We start from the raw sequence: 17,635 nt of genomic DNA, 5'->3' as shown, positions 1-17,635 counted from the left end.
TTCATCAGCTGAGGAAAGAATTTCCTGTGGCCAATTACACATTCTAGCACCAAGGTAGTGATTGTCCTCTAACTGCAAACATCTGTCTCCAGGCTGGGGGAGAGCCCAGCTCTGACCACAGTTCCTGGGGCACTGGCACTGAGCAGATGCAGGACAGGATGGTGGTCCCTCACCTCCTGCCCCGTGGAGCACACACAGTCATGGGAACACAACCATTTCTGAAATGGGAACTGGAGCTGCCAGCTCCTGACTGTGTGCAGCCTCCTGCTCTGAGCCAGCCCCATCCAGAGCTCTGCCCAGCTGCCCACCCTGTCTGATCAAAGCCCATGGAGGCCTTTGGGTCTGTTACCAGGAGCTGAACTCTTCCCTCAAGGTCAGATTCAAACCCCACCAATCCACATACCTGGGGCAATTTTTCCACTGATGGGATACAGCTCCAGTTTTCAATCAGGTAATAGCTTGCTGCTTATTCACAGACCAGCCTGCTGGGCTCACTCTTGGTCCCTCAAAAGATAACCAAATTCGTCCTAACATTAGGAAAAAGGAGACAGGGCCCTTCAAATGCCACACTCCCTCACCTTGCTTCCTATTCCTTTAATTTACAAATGCTGAAGTATGAGGTTCATACTAATGCCATAGCCCTGAAGTTCTGTTGATTGCCACCCAAGGGTGAGACCAGGGATGTGACCCATCCACCATCTGTGCAGGAGGAAACTCCCTTGCATAGCTGGAAAAAATTTGTCTCCAACTCCCCATCTTGCTTCATACACAAATTCTCACCTTCTCTCAAGATGAAAAAAAAACCAAAAAAACAAACAAAAAACAGAAGGAAGAAAGAAAACAAATATCTTCCTCTGCCAATACATACATGTGTACACATGCACAAATACTTAAGAAAAATTGAAGAATCTGTAGATGGAGGAGTTAGTACCAGATTTTAAAATTATTAAACATTATGTACAAAGAAAACATAATGAGCTCCTAAGGGATGTAGAAAAAATTACCCATGAATGAGAGGAAAATGGATAACAACTCCTGGGTTTGCCACTGGTGAATTATTTAATAATCACTCCCCAGCAGATGGAATATATTTATCTACCCCATTGGAGCACACTTTGCAATTTATTTACACTGCTTTAAAATATGATTATTTATTTAAAAAATAAACAAGGTAGCCACATGGGAAAAGGAAAGGAAACAAGTTTAGAGGGGGAAAAAGTATATTTTGAGCTTTTCAGTTAATTTTAGGGAATTTCCACCAAAATTAACTTGAGCTTCCTTACTTTTAAAAACAGAAATTGAAAATTCTTTTGATCAAGCCAGTCTAGGTTCTACACATACTCAAGAGGATCACTTTGTGAGATGAGGTCTATGTCTCATGTCTTTCATTAGCCACATTGTCTTGGGCACCACAAATTGGATTCAGCTCCTATTCATATAAAAAAAAAATTAAATTTGGATCAGTGTGAGCACACCCATAACTAAGACTAATTTGTTTTATGGGATCCAGTCCCTTATCTAAGTTAGAATGACTCTGACCCATAGCTCAAACAGCACTCATTGCCATTTAATTAGCCACTTTATTCTAAAATGCAAAAGGTGCCTTTTAGCAAAGTTTGAAAATGCAAAAGGTACCCTTTAGTACTGTATAAGTGCATAAGTGTAGTGCCTGCTCCCAAAATTAACAGTTGTGAGTACAAGGCTCTGCCCACTCAACAGCAAAGTGTGATACTGATAACAGAAGACTGATTTGGACAAACCTGAGGGAAGGCCCATGAGAGGAAGGAATACCTTTCCCAGGCAAATGCCAAATAATTTCAGATTGAATTCAGGCTTCCAGATTCTTCCTGTGCAAGTCTGTGTGTATGTATAGGTATGCATTAGCCATGGAGGACTGCACAAAAACTCTATTACCCAGCTGGGCACAGATGTTTTTAGGAGCTGGAAGTCATCTGGGAGAGGGGAGGTCAAGAGAAATCCCTTAGTGTAATACAAGCTTTCATACTTTGCCCAAAGAAAACAAAAAAATCCCAACACCCAGCCTTAAACCACTGTTCCCTCACAAAGAAAAAAATAATTGCTGATGGTGAAACCTCTTCACAAGTTTTTCAACAATCCATTCTGATTTTCTTCAAAATCAGCAAAGTTTATTCATATATCTCAAATGTGAAGAGTCCCATGGTGAAACCATCAACGGTTATTGGAGACACAACACTTTCTAAAGGGACTGAAGACTTAGATGACTTACTACTAAGAGTTTAAGTCTCATTGTCAAGGGTGGGTTAGCAAACCAAAAGCAGTCAATTCCTCAATCATTTATGTGATTTTGAAAAAGTTTGCAAGAACATCTGCAACTAAGATGAATCAAGAATAGATATTTTGTAAAATATTTCACCTTAAGAAAACCAGAAATCGGATAGACTAAAATCCAGCAGCAGGCACGGATGTCAGTGTTTTACCAGCTAGCTAGTTCAGCAAAAGGGCTGCTCTATAAATAATCTAGGATAGTGAATGCTATCTTTGAAGTAATGGACTACTAGAATACTCTTACTTAGTTCAGGTTGAGGAGAGCAAATTAACATGTCCTCCTTACTAGGAAAAGGCTCAGACATTAGCAAATCCTCTCTTGAACTAGGAGTGCTGCACTTTCAGCAAAAAATCCAAACCAACCTCCACAATCTCAACATCCTGGAAGAGTAAAAGCAAATTCATTGTATATTATTTCTGGAAAGAGAGAGATCAGATGTCAAATACTACTTCCACCACAACAATTTAACACATGAAGACAGACAGTACAGATGGGCATGTTTCTGGTGGGATATGGACAATGCAGATGAAGGAGCAAAGTCCTCCCCATGTCCTCCTGAGAAGGAAAGATGCAAATGTCAAACACCTGGTGTGGAGTTACGCATTCATTTATTTTAAAGAGAGAAAGGATTAAATGCATCTACATAAAAGAAAGAAAAAGTGTTTAAACAACAATAAAAAAAAAGATTTAGTGGCATTAATAAAGAACTCCCTTAAACCAGCATGTCACCATTAAAGTAATTAATAGGGCATGCAAGACATTTCAGTGAAAAGTGAGCAGTGCTTGCATTAGAGACTTTTAAGTTTTCACATGACCTCAAGACAGACTACAGCATTCCTGTGCAAAAGTACCCTCTAAAAAAGAGATGGGGGCATTCAAGTCTATAAAGGAGTGATTTTAAAATTTAAATGATATGGTTTAAGTCTAAAATGCAAAGGTTAAGGGAATATTAGAAGGGCAATAATTCTATCTGATTAAACTTTTATCCAAAGTGACAATAAAATGTTCAAAATGAATTAAGAACTTTATTAACAGATGCAGAGGCTCTATAAAAAGAGTTTGAAATCTAAGTACCAGAGAGGAAAGGTTTAATTTTTTTTTGTCTGGATGGAGGTGATATTGCTATAAAACTTTAATCTTACTGCCCTGCCACAGTGAAAGTAAAACTGTCAGAGGTAATAGAGCAAATCAGGACTGCTTTCTCTCCCTGCTCTGTTGCAAGGGCCTCTTATCAGAATATAAGAATATGCACATTCTGTGTATGGCATTGATCCTCTGGGTGACAGACACATGTGGACAGGTTATGGGCTGGTGATTCACCTGGACTTCTGCTGGTTGCAACAGTCCCAAGGTGGTAAGTACAGGCAAATTATATGGACCATTTCAAATGAGTACTGAGCAAAAATTGATGCTGTGCCACCAGGGACTCTTCAGAACATTTCAGCCTTTCTAAAACAGAATTCATTATTTCAGGACAGTTTTAGATATTTTACTTGTTTGTTAGTACCTATATGTAGTAAGAGGATAATGCTGATTTCCAGGCCCTTGAACAAAGGCATTTTGCTGCTATAGAATGATCAAGTTTAAGCCAACCATAAATCTGTGGAACAGGATAAAAAACCAAGACTTTTTCTGAAAATTATTGCTAAATGTTAGGTATAATTTAGAGCACAGCTCAGCTCCATCAGGGCATTCAGCAGCCATGATTTCAGCCATCACTAATTTTTCCTTCTGTTTTGCTGCTGCTAAATTCTGGCAACTTGGTTGCCTTGGTGATGGTGCAGTGCCTGTGGCAGATGCAGTGGAAGACATCCTGAAAAGTGGTTTGGCTTTTCTGGGAACTCTTGAGCCTTTTGCACGTTGGTAGGAATGCTGTGATGGCCACCTGAGCCTGTTCCATCACCCTCTGACTCACCAGTGTCAGCACTGGGCACAACCTGGCCCCCAGGCTGCCCCTGTCACACCCTCCTCGGGAGGACCCAGGGCTCAGCCTCTCTCAGTCCCCAGAGAGCCCCATCATGCTACAGCTGCTCCCATTCCCTGCTGAGGAGCCCAAAAGCACCTGTAGGGATTCCCATATCCTCCTTTGGCCCTGCTGCATCCATGAGAAAAGCACAGCTCCTCAGAGGAGCAACTGACTGCAAATTGCCAGGGAGACTAGGATGTCAAACAAATATTTTTCTTTTCACAACAGAATATAAATATTTGGCAGCACATTTAATTTAAAAAGTCTAGAAGTTACTCAAAGAGATTGGTGAATGTTTCTATGATGTTCGTTTGCTTCCTAAAATATGACCAGTCACAGATGGCTTGCTGTAGGAAATATTAAATAAATTTTTGAAAGTGTTGTCTGGCTTCAACACAGATTGCATTTACACAGATACCTTTGTTGGTGGAATGCCAAGATGGTGTATTGGTTCAAACACGACCTCAAACAAAAAAATTACCTTGTCAGGAGCTAATGGAATATTCATACTTAAAATCTCAATCCCTGATAACATCTGAGAATTAATTTACATTTCAACACTGTTATTTTTTCCCCTCTTGCTTTATTTCCCTTCACAAACAAGGGAAAATAGCTGGGTTTGGTCAGCAGCAAATTTAGGTTTTAGGCACAATAACCATTATTTTTTACATCTTCGAAGTGGTTTGAAAAAATACCTACATAAAGAATGTTAAGTGACAGGAGAATCTGGAAGGCCGCTCAGTGTTAAAAAGCTGAACAGCACTGATGCAAATACAATGAGCTGCAGCATTAAACACATTAGTAGATTGACTTCAGCAAGAAAATAAAAATCAAAACAATACAAAGACTTTTTTCAATGGCCAGCATCTACAGGAGCACATTTCCACAAAGACTATCGAATCTGTGCTTTATAACCTCAGACCAAAGAGGTCACAAAGATTTTCAGTTTATTTCTTTCCATAAAGCTCCATTTCTAACAAGAACAAAAGCCTTTGGAATATGGGCATGTAACATAAGAACTGCCACCAGTTTCTAACTTATCTGCCCCAGAGAGCTGTGTGGTGAGTCTGTATGGTAAGACAGTTACAGCATCAGGTGTGGAAAACCTACATGGTGCTTCTGTGTCAAATGTTTGTCAGGAAACAGCAGCCAGGAAAAGCAGAGACAACGCTGAGCAGATCTCATCACTCATTTCCAGCAGCCCAGATGTCCTGTGAGTTCCAAGCTCACTGATGTACATGGTGCCATCCCTGCCTGACCCCCAGAGAGGCCTCGCAGAGATATGCACACACTGCAGGAATGAAGGTCTCACTGACCACATCAACCTCTCTGCTCCTGTGAAGGCTGCTACCTACCAGTGCACAATCATCTCTTGTGGGGACAAAATGCCACAGCATCAGAATTGAGCTATAATCTGGTTTTCCTTCTGCCCAAAATACCCTAGTGGATGATTTCTCTCTTCTGTCAATATTGTACTTGGCCCAGAGCTTTGTAATCAATGCAGATGAGATGAAACAATAATCTCACAATTTGCTTTGTCCCTACATGAGTACCAAATACTCCCCACACTCTTAAAATCAAAAAACATTTTCTCCTGTCACAATTCCCATTTGCTGTACTTTCCCTACACTGGTATGAATTTGTTTTTTTCCTAACCAGAAATCTCCCAAGCCCACTGGGGTTTCTGTGTGCATGATGGCAAGTTAAACAGTTTCCCCCAGTGCAAACAAACATCACGCACGCAAATCATGTCCTGGAGTGAAGAGCAGAGGCAGACACTAGAGGGAGGATCGACTCACAGACTGAGCTTTTGCCAGAGCAAATTCCTTGGAGTGTGGCTTCACCAAGGAGACGGCTCAAGTGGCATGCTGCAAGAGCCTGCTGGGCTCCCTGGCACTCAGGCTTGCAAATCACTGTCTGGACTGAATGAAGGGGCATCTGGAATTGAGAGTGAGCAAGACAAAATTTTGCTCTCTTCAAGGCTGCTGAGGGAACCATACCTGCTACATCCAAACACATCCATTCCAGGACAGATTCAGCTCTGTTACTCACAGGTACTGCAGTATGCTTTGGCAGCAGCTCTGCACAGAGGCACTGGTAAAAATAACCAATACTTAATGGTTTGTTTACTTCAGTGAGTTACAATTTTTTTTATGTCTGGACACTGCAGCGCTTTGACATCACTGCATTAGAAAGGACAGGGCTCCATAATACATGGATCTGATGGAAACACACACCTAAATTACAGGCCCAATTTCAAATAAATCACAGCCTTTCCAGAATAATTGCCTACAGCAGTTTGAATTTGAAAATAATTATGCAGGGTTATAAGCAAGCAGTAGGACACATGGAAAGGAACACTGTCATGGTACCTTCCACCCTCCTGGGTTTTCCAAGAGCCCCCACTCAGCCTTCATATGCTCGTTGATATTCATATCCAATGACTAAACAGCAGTGATTGGAAGAGGGGAAGAAAAGAAAGGTAGCTTCTTCACTTCAAGATCTTGGCAGGCTGAAAATTGGGGCATGGAAAACCTGTGCTGTCCAGTGCAGGATGTGTTTGTGGTCCTGGACAATCATTCAAGCTCAGAATCGGAACAACTAAGGCAGAACACAGCCCTAGGTCTGCCCATAGCCTAGACCTTAACTATTCCTAAGAGATGTTTGTCCTGCCTGTACTGGAAGGCTTCCAGCAATGGAGATCCATGATCTAAACAAACTGCATTTAAACTTCTCAGGATCAGATCTCCATCTGCAAAATGGAGACAATGCTGTTGCCTTTTCCACAGACTTGCTGTTTACCAAGAAGTTTTTCGGAGGCAGAGACTTTCCTTCACTGACACACCACACTGAGAATTTATTACAGTGGTATTTCCAGATGCTGCTCAGGCAGCAGAGTGAAAGCAACAAGTAGTTCACTGAGGAGGTGGTGAAGAACAGTTGAAGGAAAAGAGATGAACACTGTAAACACTGGATGTAACTTGCCAATACCCATCTACACTTGACTGCAAATGAGGAAGATACGACAAAGATGTTTTTCTTTCCTTATAAGCCATTTCTGCTAACTTGCAAAGGCAGCAAGCTCTGAGATATGTTCCATAGGGAAAGCTCAACACACAGCTAAAATCCATTGCTAAATGACTTCACCATCCCCTCTACTGTAGCATGATCCATAACTGGATTTATAGCCAGGAGCCATAAAATCCCATTCGTCCTCCTGCAGAAAGGAAGACTATTTTCTTTCAAAGAATATACAGTTGGTCAGTGGAATTCACCCTGTGAAGTGAGAAATTCACTGAATGGCAGCAGCTGGTCCTTCACAGTACCTCCTTTTCAGTCACTAAGAACTCTTCATTTCCCATGGTATAGTTTTTCTGGATTATACATGTCAAATCAATGCTTAGTTCATGTAATCAAAATATGAAAAATGCCTCTAGGTATAAAAGCACAAGGCAGAGACAAAACTACAATTCAAGTTGTTATGGCTGCCAAGACACACAGGAGGAAAGATCTGGATTCTAGCAAGCCATCACAAAAATCTCAAGCAAGCCCAGGTGTGGAGGAGGAGTTGTCACTTAATATGGACGCATTTTAAAATAGGGGCCATGAAAAGGAATGAAAAGTGATATCTATACCTAACAAAAGTTTGCACTACCAAGACATCAGTGAATAGTTAGTCAGCACTTCATGCCCAGTCTTCCAACACAGATGTATCTATTAAAATGCTGTCCAGCACTATAGTACTTTTCCAAAAATATCCCCCTCATGACACTGTTCTCATTGGTAGCATCAATTTCCTTTACCTCCACAATCCATAGCTGGTCTTCCTCTAAAGCAACACTCTAGTCAGCTTTCTGGAAAGTCAATTACACCAAGGTACATTGGTCTCAGAATCCATCACCAAGGTGAGCCCAGTGCAATTCTTGGCAGGGTTCACTCTCATGTCTTCCAAGAACACTATGAATTTTCCTTCTTACAGGCTTGGTTTGCAGACTTCTTGTCCTGTCCTTGTTGGACAGCAAGATGAATTGGACTGTCTTCTTTAAAATGAGCCTCTGGGTCTCTACAGAGGAGTCCCTGTAAAGCATTACCTCATCATCTCATGGTACACTTTCTCCCCTTTCTTTATAATTCCAGTTTAGAAAGGAGGTTATTGACCTCTGCTGACTCCTCCATTCACCCACCCCTGCAAAGGAACTTTTCCCTTGCCTCGTGACAAAATAAGAAGCATGACCCATCCCCTGTAACAGCTGGTAGGCCACTGAGAAAACAGATGCAGTTTTCCAGAGGGTCAGCTAAGTTCAGCTGTCCCAGTTCTGACAGAAGCTGCTTCATCGACATATTCTCTCACACGTTTTTGTACATCCTAGGCCTGGACTCCTGGAAGCTGCAGGTGCAGCTTATGCAATAGCATCCCCTCCTCCTCTATCTATGCCCTGATTGCACAAGAACATTTACCACTCACAGTAGTAGAGTTGAGCTTATTGGCCACCATTCTTCCTCCATCTTCTGTTTCTGTTTTTTATATCAGCTGTTGCTGAGTGCTGTCAATAGAAAGGGCTGTTACACTCTGAAGGGATTCACTAATTTTTCACTTTTACAAATGATCAGTTTACTAGATGTAACAGATTTCCCTTGCCGTTATGTTTTTCCCAAGGAAGTACCAAGTGAGTGCAGACTAGCAAAATTATCAATGCCAATAATCAGCAGGAATAAAACACCAGTGAGCCCAAAACTCTGGACCTGTTTTGTAGCTGCTACGCCCATGAACCAGTTCTGTAGAGGGTAAGGAACAGCCAGGGCTGAGCCTGCTGCTGCCTGGCACAGCCCAGCTCCATCTCTGTGCCACAGGAGCTGAGCCTTAATGCTTTTCGATCCATGGGTCACAGGTTCAGCTCCCTGCTGCTGATGACTCACACAGGAGCTCCAAACTAAAACTAGCAACACCAGCTTTTTTCTAGGAGAGGATTGAAGAGCAGCATTGATCTCAATGAAATATTTCGAGGGCAGAAAAATTCCACCACGCAAAGAGTGCGTGACTTCTCTTTAGTTTATTTTATATTTTTGTTCCAGTTGTCATTTTGAATTCAAACTCTTTGGAAAGCAGGCATAATAGTCTTAATGATCCCATTGAGCAGTTTAAATTCAAATTGTGGAGCACTTGCAATACCATGCTGGCAGCACTTTCCATAAATTACTCTCAAATTCAATACGTTGCTTGACAAAAACAAGAATAAAGGGCTTTTTACTTTAAAAAGAAGAAAACTTGTATCATAAAAAAAAAAATCTTTAAATTATAGTTTCTCTTTTCTGGTTCAATTTAAATTGTTACATAGTTGCTAAATTAGTGCTGTAATCCCTGCTTACAAATTGCAGAATTATTTTTAAAAATAGATGTAGTTTTACTGCAGGGAACAACCTTACACTTTAAACCCTATGTGCTGCAGGAAGCTGCTCTTGTACAGCTTTCAACCAACCACACTCACGTGCACACAGGGTGAGGTTTACAATACCAGTCACACTGAAGCCATTAGCAGTCTCACCAGAGATTTCAATGAGCACAAATTGAGTTAACACTGACATTTTTGAATGATTAGCAAATTTAAGCTTTCCTAGGATGCTCCATGGCACCAGTGGCTCTCGTTGTACCATTTCTTAAAACATCAGCATTTCTTTTGTGCTCTGTTCTGAACTGTCTTCTCTTACTGAACTACAGCCACTGATAGGCCAGGAAGTTAGAAGACTCCAAGAGAAAAAAAATCCCTTCTAATATACAGGTTTTCTGCTCACAAAATGAGTGATTGGGGGGAATATTATCCCAAGTTCCAGGGAACAGCAATAATTGGGGCAAGATTTCCTAGCATAATTCTTCTTCCTTCAAGCACTTCCACAGCTTTAGTACTATGGAAAAATTAACTTCACCTGCAAAAAATCCTTGTAAATGATCTTTGAGGATGGGTTTAAGATATTGTCCTCAATATCTCACAGTGCTAAGCAGAAATAAGAAACTTCGATCCCTGGGTCTCCACAGGGTTCTGTAGAGCACAACCATCATCTCTCCTGCTCTAGCTTGACAGAAATGAGTTTCTTTCTTCTCCTTCAATCATTCATCATTTCTAGCCCACCACTTCTCTGAAGTCTTTCATCTGACCCTGGTTATTTCTGCTTTCTTGTACCCTCCCCAGTCCCACCGTGGTCGTCTCCTCAGGTGGGTCACATTGACTTGGACACAACAGAAGAGACCATGAGAGGCTGGGAGCATCAGCAAGATATTGCTGCTTTCTGCACTAACTGCAGGAGCTCAGCCCCTCCCTGCCCTCCTCTCAGAGTGCACATCTCCAGCTGCCAACCTCCAGACTGCCAGGAGAGGGGAGAACGAACGGAGGAAAATTTCCACATGCTGGATAAAGTTATCTGGACATCAAAGAACACCCCATTCACAAAACAGCAGCATCACTCTTGCCAGACTGGTGTGTCTGGTTAACCTTGTGTTCAGTCCTTACGATAACACAGTACTTGGACAGCAGACAGCTGGCACTGCTCAACATCTTGTTCTTCAGTCTTTTATAACAATTCCACTGATATTACGCTCAGCCTTTTCCCTGCTCTGAGTCCAGCGTTAAAATCTCTTCAACTACTTAGAGGAAGCAAACCAAATGTTCTTTAGTCAGTAATTTGCCCTGTAAGGGAGGGGGAAAATATGCTGATAACATACTGCAGACATGGTGTTCATCACGTGCACAGCAGTGCACTGCTACACTGGAAACCCTATCATGGTATTTCACATGTTAACCTGACTGTCATAATGACTGGGAAACATCTGTCTCCTATTAACACTTTAGTTTTTACAGTTGCTTTTAGTTCAGCAGAAGTGTCTTAATGGAGAAGACTGGTACTCTTTTAGAAATAACATCAATAATGAAAGAATCCTTGGATGCAGAGCAAAACCAGCAAACACATTGGCAACAGAACTCGCTGCACTCAGATGATGTAACAGGAAATGATAGTGATGGGCTTTTGGGTGGGAGGATTTTTGTGTGAAATAAATTAACTCTGGTACTCAGATTCCCATTAAGGAAAATATTTCTTCTCAAACAGGTGATTGATTTCCTTAGATGCTAATTCAGACTTTTGGAGAATTTCATCTTAATTGGATCACTGATAAATAAAACCAGAAACAAAAACAACAAAGAAAACCCCTTCTGCAGGCTATTTAGGCATGGTATTGACTAACCAGTAATTAAATACAGCTCTTCACAGTAATCTTAATTATGGCTTCACTACACCACAGCTAAGAAGAGTCACACAACAAACTGAGAAGATTAGCCAATTCTAATTGTTGAAAAACATTTATTTTTGTTTTTGTGCATAGTTTTTGTGTGCATAAGGCCACAAGTCACAACAGTGAATTATTAAAAAATAATCAAAGGCTTCAAGAATTTATATATCACAACTAGGCAAGGGTTATTAGGAGAGTACTAGTTTATTTTCTTACATAAATGAAACCTCTATGACATGCATAAGAGGTCAGGACTTTTTGACTTGGGGAAATAGGGATATGTGCTAGTAATCAGTGTGAATTACGTAGTCCAGAAACAAGTTTCACTGAATTACTCACACCATATGAGAACCCTGTTTTCTCAGCTGGCCACTGCCATGAATTAGCTGTGCAGTCTTGGGCCAGCCACATCTGTTGCACCTTCCATGGGAATTCAGGTCCAGTGGAATCTGAATAAGGGTACTTCAGTCCCATTGACTTTCTACAGATCTAGAATTCCTAGTATCCAAGCTATTTTCTCATACAGGGACTTTGGGAAACAAAAAATAACGTACCCACCTTCAAAAACCAAACACCAAAAAACACCACAAAACCAACCAATCAAAAAGAAACAGAAAAAAACCAAAACCCAAACCAAAACAAAAATAATCAGAGGCCACAATTCAGCAGAATATGGCTAGACAGGCTAGATTTTAAGCAGGTCATTAGCTCTCAGAGTTCAGGATAACTGCATCACACATCTAAAGGCATCTAAAGACAAAAGCAGTCAGACTGTGCCTCATCAATTTAAGGGTCTCATTCATCTGCAAGAACAACTTGCAAGCCTAGCTCAAAGCCTCAGTGTACTCAGGCATTCATTATCCTACTGAAGCCAATGCAGGCTTTGTTCCTCTGAAAAATCAATGAGACATATGCTGTAGGACACAAATTCCTCAGGCCTCAAGCCAGTAGCATGGCAGAAGCCTAGATCCCTTGTAGATCTGGCTTTCAACACAGCAGCCCTGAGCTTTCTGAAAGACATTGAGACATAGGCTCACAACACTTGTTTCTTCCACATTTAATAGTTTAATATGCACTTGGGTTTTTGTTGTTTTTTTTTTTCTTTACTGCATCAGACTGCCAGATTCCTGCTTCCCATTTTCCACAGACAGTACCAGCTGCCCAGCCACATACATGTAGCTCCATCAGCATTGACATCCTTTCCCCTGCATGTGCAGCAGCAGATGGATCCAGATGTGTTTTGGGTTAATGCCATAACCATGTTTTTGTGGACTGCATGGATAAACATTCAAAGGCCTCTTCTGGTTATATAAAAGGAAGCTATTAAACGTTTACTCTCTCCTCTGTACTCAGAGCTGCAAAGCTGCATCACAGAACATACAAACGCAGATGCAACCAAGCAATTATCGTTCCTTTATCCCTTAAATAGATAGAAGATAAATTTGAAAGAAAATGAGGAACAGAATCCTTCTCCCTTTCTTTTTTTATCCTTTTATCTCCCAATGTAGGAAGTTTACTGAACCATTGCCAACAATTCACTCAGGCTAATGAAGTGTATAAGTAATGGGATTAAATAATCTTAAACCATTACTACAGTGGCTAATGCAGATGTTTCCCCAAACTAAAGCAGATGAGTGGTGTAGAATGCGTGCTTGATTTAAAAAAGAAGAAAAGAAAGTATCAATCTGCAAGCAGATGAAGTCAATTCCAGCCTGAAGTCAATGAAATGTTTAATTCCAGTTACATAAAGTTGCTCCAACTATATTATGAATGCACCTTTCTAAAGTCTTCAGTGCTTTGCACGTGGTTAAACTTGCCACAAAATGAAACTTAAATTTTTTATGGTGCAATCATCTTAGTGCAAACAAAAATAGAAATTATTTAAAAGGTCCATATTCCACCAAAAGACCATTTACCTTGTAAAAGCAAATTAACAAGGCCCATCTATCTCTGCCATTGTAAATAAGACACAATCTTTCCTTTTTATATTCAATATTTCAGTAACAACCTCACTGTGAAGGCTCTGTAAAAACAGAGAGAACAATGAGATGCTGGTGGCATTTTCAGAAATATTATAGTATTATTGCTGTAATTATCACTGAAATGACAGAAATGTCATGAAAACATCAATTTTTACTTTCAGAAGTGTAAATCCAATTCTGGAAGAGTCTCAGGTCCAGTGTTTGTAAGAACTCCAGACTGAAAGTTTAGAGAAAGATCTGTCAGTGTTTTAAGAATGCTCCTGCTCTTTTCTTACTCTAAGTTACAAGGATAATCCTTATATACTGGATGCTAAGGTCAGACTAAGGTAAAGCCTCAGGCACATAATGGGATGTTTCTTTAATTTGCACCTGTGCAACTGGTTCCAGGTACTTATTATGGGAGCCTCTTAAAATGTGCAGCTCCTCAGAGCAACTGTTAATTGCTTGCTTTATGACCTTGTTGGAGGCATGAAATTAAATTGTAGAGTAATGTAAGCTTCAATATCTAATCCAAAGACCCTTAGCTGAGTAGAAAGTGTTCCATCAAGCAAGGCAAAAGTCTTGATTTTAGAAGTTTTAGTGCTTTATTGCACCCTTAATCTTAGCGAGCACCACAGACTGTAACCATTTTGGTATCAGGTTTCTCAACACAGAAAGCTGAGAGCCACACTGCTGCTAAAAAATGACTGCATAGTCTACTCCTTACAGAGATGAAACAATCACAAAACCCAGCTCTTTCTCCTGCTGTGTCCACTTCATTTCAGAGGCAGGTCAGACCAGGAAATGTAATTCACCCAGTAAGCTGAAAAGACCAGAGCTCTTCTGAAGACCATAAAAAAAACTTGTTGCTCATGGTATTGCCGCAGGGCTGTAAGATTTTAACTGTAAGGCAACTCCACAGCAATGAAAGAAATAAATGTTTCCCGTGTCTGTGCATTAAAATCAGGGCACAAAGAGGAACAGGTACTCACAATGTAGCAGGATTCACAGTAGGCTTTCTTCTCCACGGCGTAGAAAGGCTGTCCCCTCAGCTTGCTCTTGCAGGTTATGCAGGTGAAACACTTCACGTGGAAGACTTGGTCCATGGCTGTGCAGCCCGTGCCGTCTCCAACCACGTTCTCCCCGCAGCGGGCACAGCGTCCTGGCACCAAGGGAAAGCACAGCAGTCAAAGCAAGCTCCTTGTGCCAGCTGACAGATCCCTCCACTCGTTGTGGCTGCACAGCAGGTGAGGGGGATGCAGCTGCTCAGTCCATAGAAATACAATTTGTGCCAGTGCTGGCAATGATCCAGCACCACTGGAAGGCACTCTGGTGCTGGTCCGTATGAAAAGATCTAGAAAGGGTTGAAACTGGCTCCCAAGACAGCACTCGTATCAGTTGTGCTGCTGGAAGCCAGCAATCATTGTAAAGATCTTGAGCTCCAGATACAAGCCACTCAACTATCGTCTAACCCAGCTATACAGTCATCCACAGCTCCTCAGATAGATGGGATAAACCTGTGCCTTAAGCCTTGCTTCCCCATGAAAGGATTTTGTCATAGGGGGTTTCATAAAGCTATCTGGTGGCAGCACAATTTAAAGAGAAGGTTTTGCTTGTACAGTTTAAACTAGTTCTCTCAATGGAGCCAATTACTTCTTTTTTTCTGTTCAAAGATTAATACAGATTAAGATATTCTGTCTATTTAAAGCACATAAACTATTCCTAAAGAAACTGATGTGTGGATACTTTATTCTTTCCATCCTTCAAGAAAGGTGTATCAGAAACTGCTGGTAAAGACTTGAAGTACAGACAAGCCTTAAGAGCTCTGTCTGTTTTTGAAAAAGGTCCTTAATGTCAGATACAAATGCATAACAAAAAGTCTGCAGACACACACACAAAAGACTTGCTGCTTTGCTCAGATTGTTGCTAAAGATGTTATGTGGCAGATAGATTTAACGTGAAGACAAGATTTCCTTAACACATGGGAAAAACATTTCCCTAGGGAAGACTGTGGTGCAGAGATGATGGAAGAGGAGAGTAGAAGGCACACCTTTGCCATTTTCTCTGCCATTTGAGTTCCAGAAAATGGAGATAGTCCATGAAGTTTTGATGTCCTTACACAACAATTGACATTGAAAATGGAAGGCATTAAGGACAAGGTCAGCCACACAACACAGGAGAACCCACCAAAGGCAATAGAGCAACTATGATCTGGGGCATTGTCCTACTCAAAATGGTGCCCTCCAGTTTAAGAATAACTGCAGTGACCCCAGCCTTGGGGCCCTGCACTCTTGAAGGCTTCATGGGTGGAGTGGTGTGGCCAGTGATGGTGGGAAGGGAAGCAAAAACTGATGTACAGGCAGGAAAGCAGACTGAATTCAATACACAGTTATTCATAAAAGCATACAGAAATAATATGTACCTGATAATAATTACATAATCCAGTAATGATTCAATGCTCTCTTATACCATGGTCTGTTAATTGGCCTTTTCATGCAATACTACACAACTTCCTACAGGGACTCAGACCTGTCTTGTCATCCCAAAAGCAGAACTGCTCCTTCACTGTGTGTATCAATGTCCCCACACTCATGACTTCTTTCCTGCCTGTCCCACACTCCAACAAGCTACATTTAGGGAACAAAGCATGTAAGCTACTTTTGGATCCCTCAGGAAGTGGCAGGATGATATATATACACATTTGAGATATATTAGGAAAGCTTGGAAAAGAACCCAGATCATTACGATTTGCTACAATGGCATAACTTTAGTTGGCTCAAACGTCTCCCAGCCTGAGCAACGTGGAGGGAGAACTCACTAGATGAATCCAGACAAGTCTGGAAATCCCCAAAATGGAATTAATAATGCTGTATTTAAACTTAACTTTCCTTAGCATTTGTTATTAGGATTGTCACTGTTGTGTTTAATCCACTGTAACACTTCTAGAGAGGACTCTTTTTCATGAGCAGAAAAGGAATTCAGGTTTCCCAGCATGGTGGTGAGGCTACAGAGCACAGGGGAAGAATGGAAAAAACCATGAGGGCTAGAAAGAAAAAAAACCCAAACCCACTGGAGAGAACCAGAGGAGCGAGCAGTGCACTGAGGAGGAGGCAGAAGACACCTCCTGTGTACCCCAGGAGAGCCGTGCTCAGCCCTGCGTGTGGACAGCACGGAGCTGCTCCAGGGCCTTCTCCAAACATCTCGTGTAGCTGGGCTGTAATACGAACAGACGTCTGGGGAGCAGTTAATATCTCTATATATAAAACATGAAATTGAAAGCCATTAGTGTATTACTTTACACAGTGTTTTTCCAGAGGGAATATTCCGCTGAAGAATTTATTTTCCCTAGTGTGCCATTCTGTGATCATCCGGTATTATTTTTATGAGGCATTTGGACATGGAATAATGTAGTGTCTATGCAAACACTTCTCAGCTTTCTTTGTTAACATCTGAGCAGAACATGTGGGAATCTTTTCTACCCCTCCTTCTCTTCTCACATTCATAATTTAGCCAGCTCTTGTGTGCTTCAGCATTTATCTTCCTCTTTATCCAAGGCATCTCTCCATTTGCTGAAGAAGCTGCCTACATGGAGACCATACTTAGACCATACTTCTGGCTGTACTTGTGCCATGAGACCTGGATCCGTTCTCTAACTCAAATACATAGTCCTGTAATCTTGACAAGTCACTCAGTGCCTTTGTACCTCTGTCCCCTATTTGAGCAAAGGGCATAAAGACATTTTCTCTGCTTCCCAAAGCTACCCTGTGGCTACACTCCCCCATAGCTCTGAGGTATTCCCCAACTACATTGCTGGTGGTCAGATACAAACCAAAGAGTAGCATAACACAAGTCTTGGCCAACTTCTCCCCTTTAAGTTTGCTTCCTGAGGCTTTCCTTCCTCTTTTTTTGGTTTTTCCACAGAAGATTCCCACTGAGGCAGCAACAGACTTCATCTGTCTACATTTATGAGAAGTCCTGTTTCTGCTATTAAGTACACAGACAGAAATACTCCTATAAACCCTCATACAGGAAAGCTTAAAGAAATATTCCTTTTTTATAAGCTTATATGCAAATTATAACACTGTGGCCTTGAGCAAACCATGTTTTTCATGAGACATGGC

At 41.3% G+C, this 17,635-nt stretch overlaps 1 protein-coding gene across 5 annotated transcripts in view; it reads right to left on the bottom strand.

Annotated features, from left to right (window-relative positions):
* The window catches only part of LPP (LIM domain containing preferred translocation partner in lipoma), a 315,895-nt gene that overhangs the window by 29,284 nt on the left and 268,976 nt on the right, over nt 1–17,635 (bottom strand). For all 5 annotated transcript variants that reach the window (XM_079315245.1, XM_079315244.1, XM_079315243.1 and 2 more), the window contains one exon: nt 14,507–14,676. In XM_079315245.1, the coding sequence (XP_079171371.1) occupies nt 14,507–14,676 (170 nt within the window). The remainder of the gene's footprint in view (nt 1–14,506; nt 14,677–17,635) is intronic.

Source organism: Erithacus rubecula, assembly GCF_903797595.1.
Source record: "Erithacus rubecula genome assembly, chromosome: 11".
Taxonomy (NCBI): Eukaryota; Metazoa; Chordata; class Aves; order Passeriformes; family Muscicapidae; genus Erithacus; species Erithacus rubecula.
Note: the sequence above shows the minus strand (reverse complement) of the source record. Positions and strands in the feature narration are given on the sequence as shown.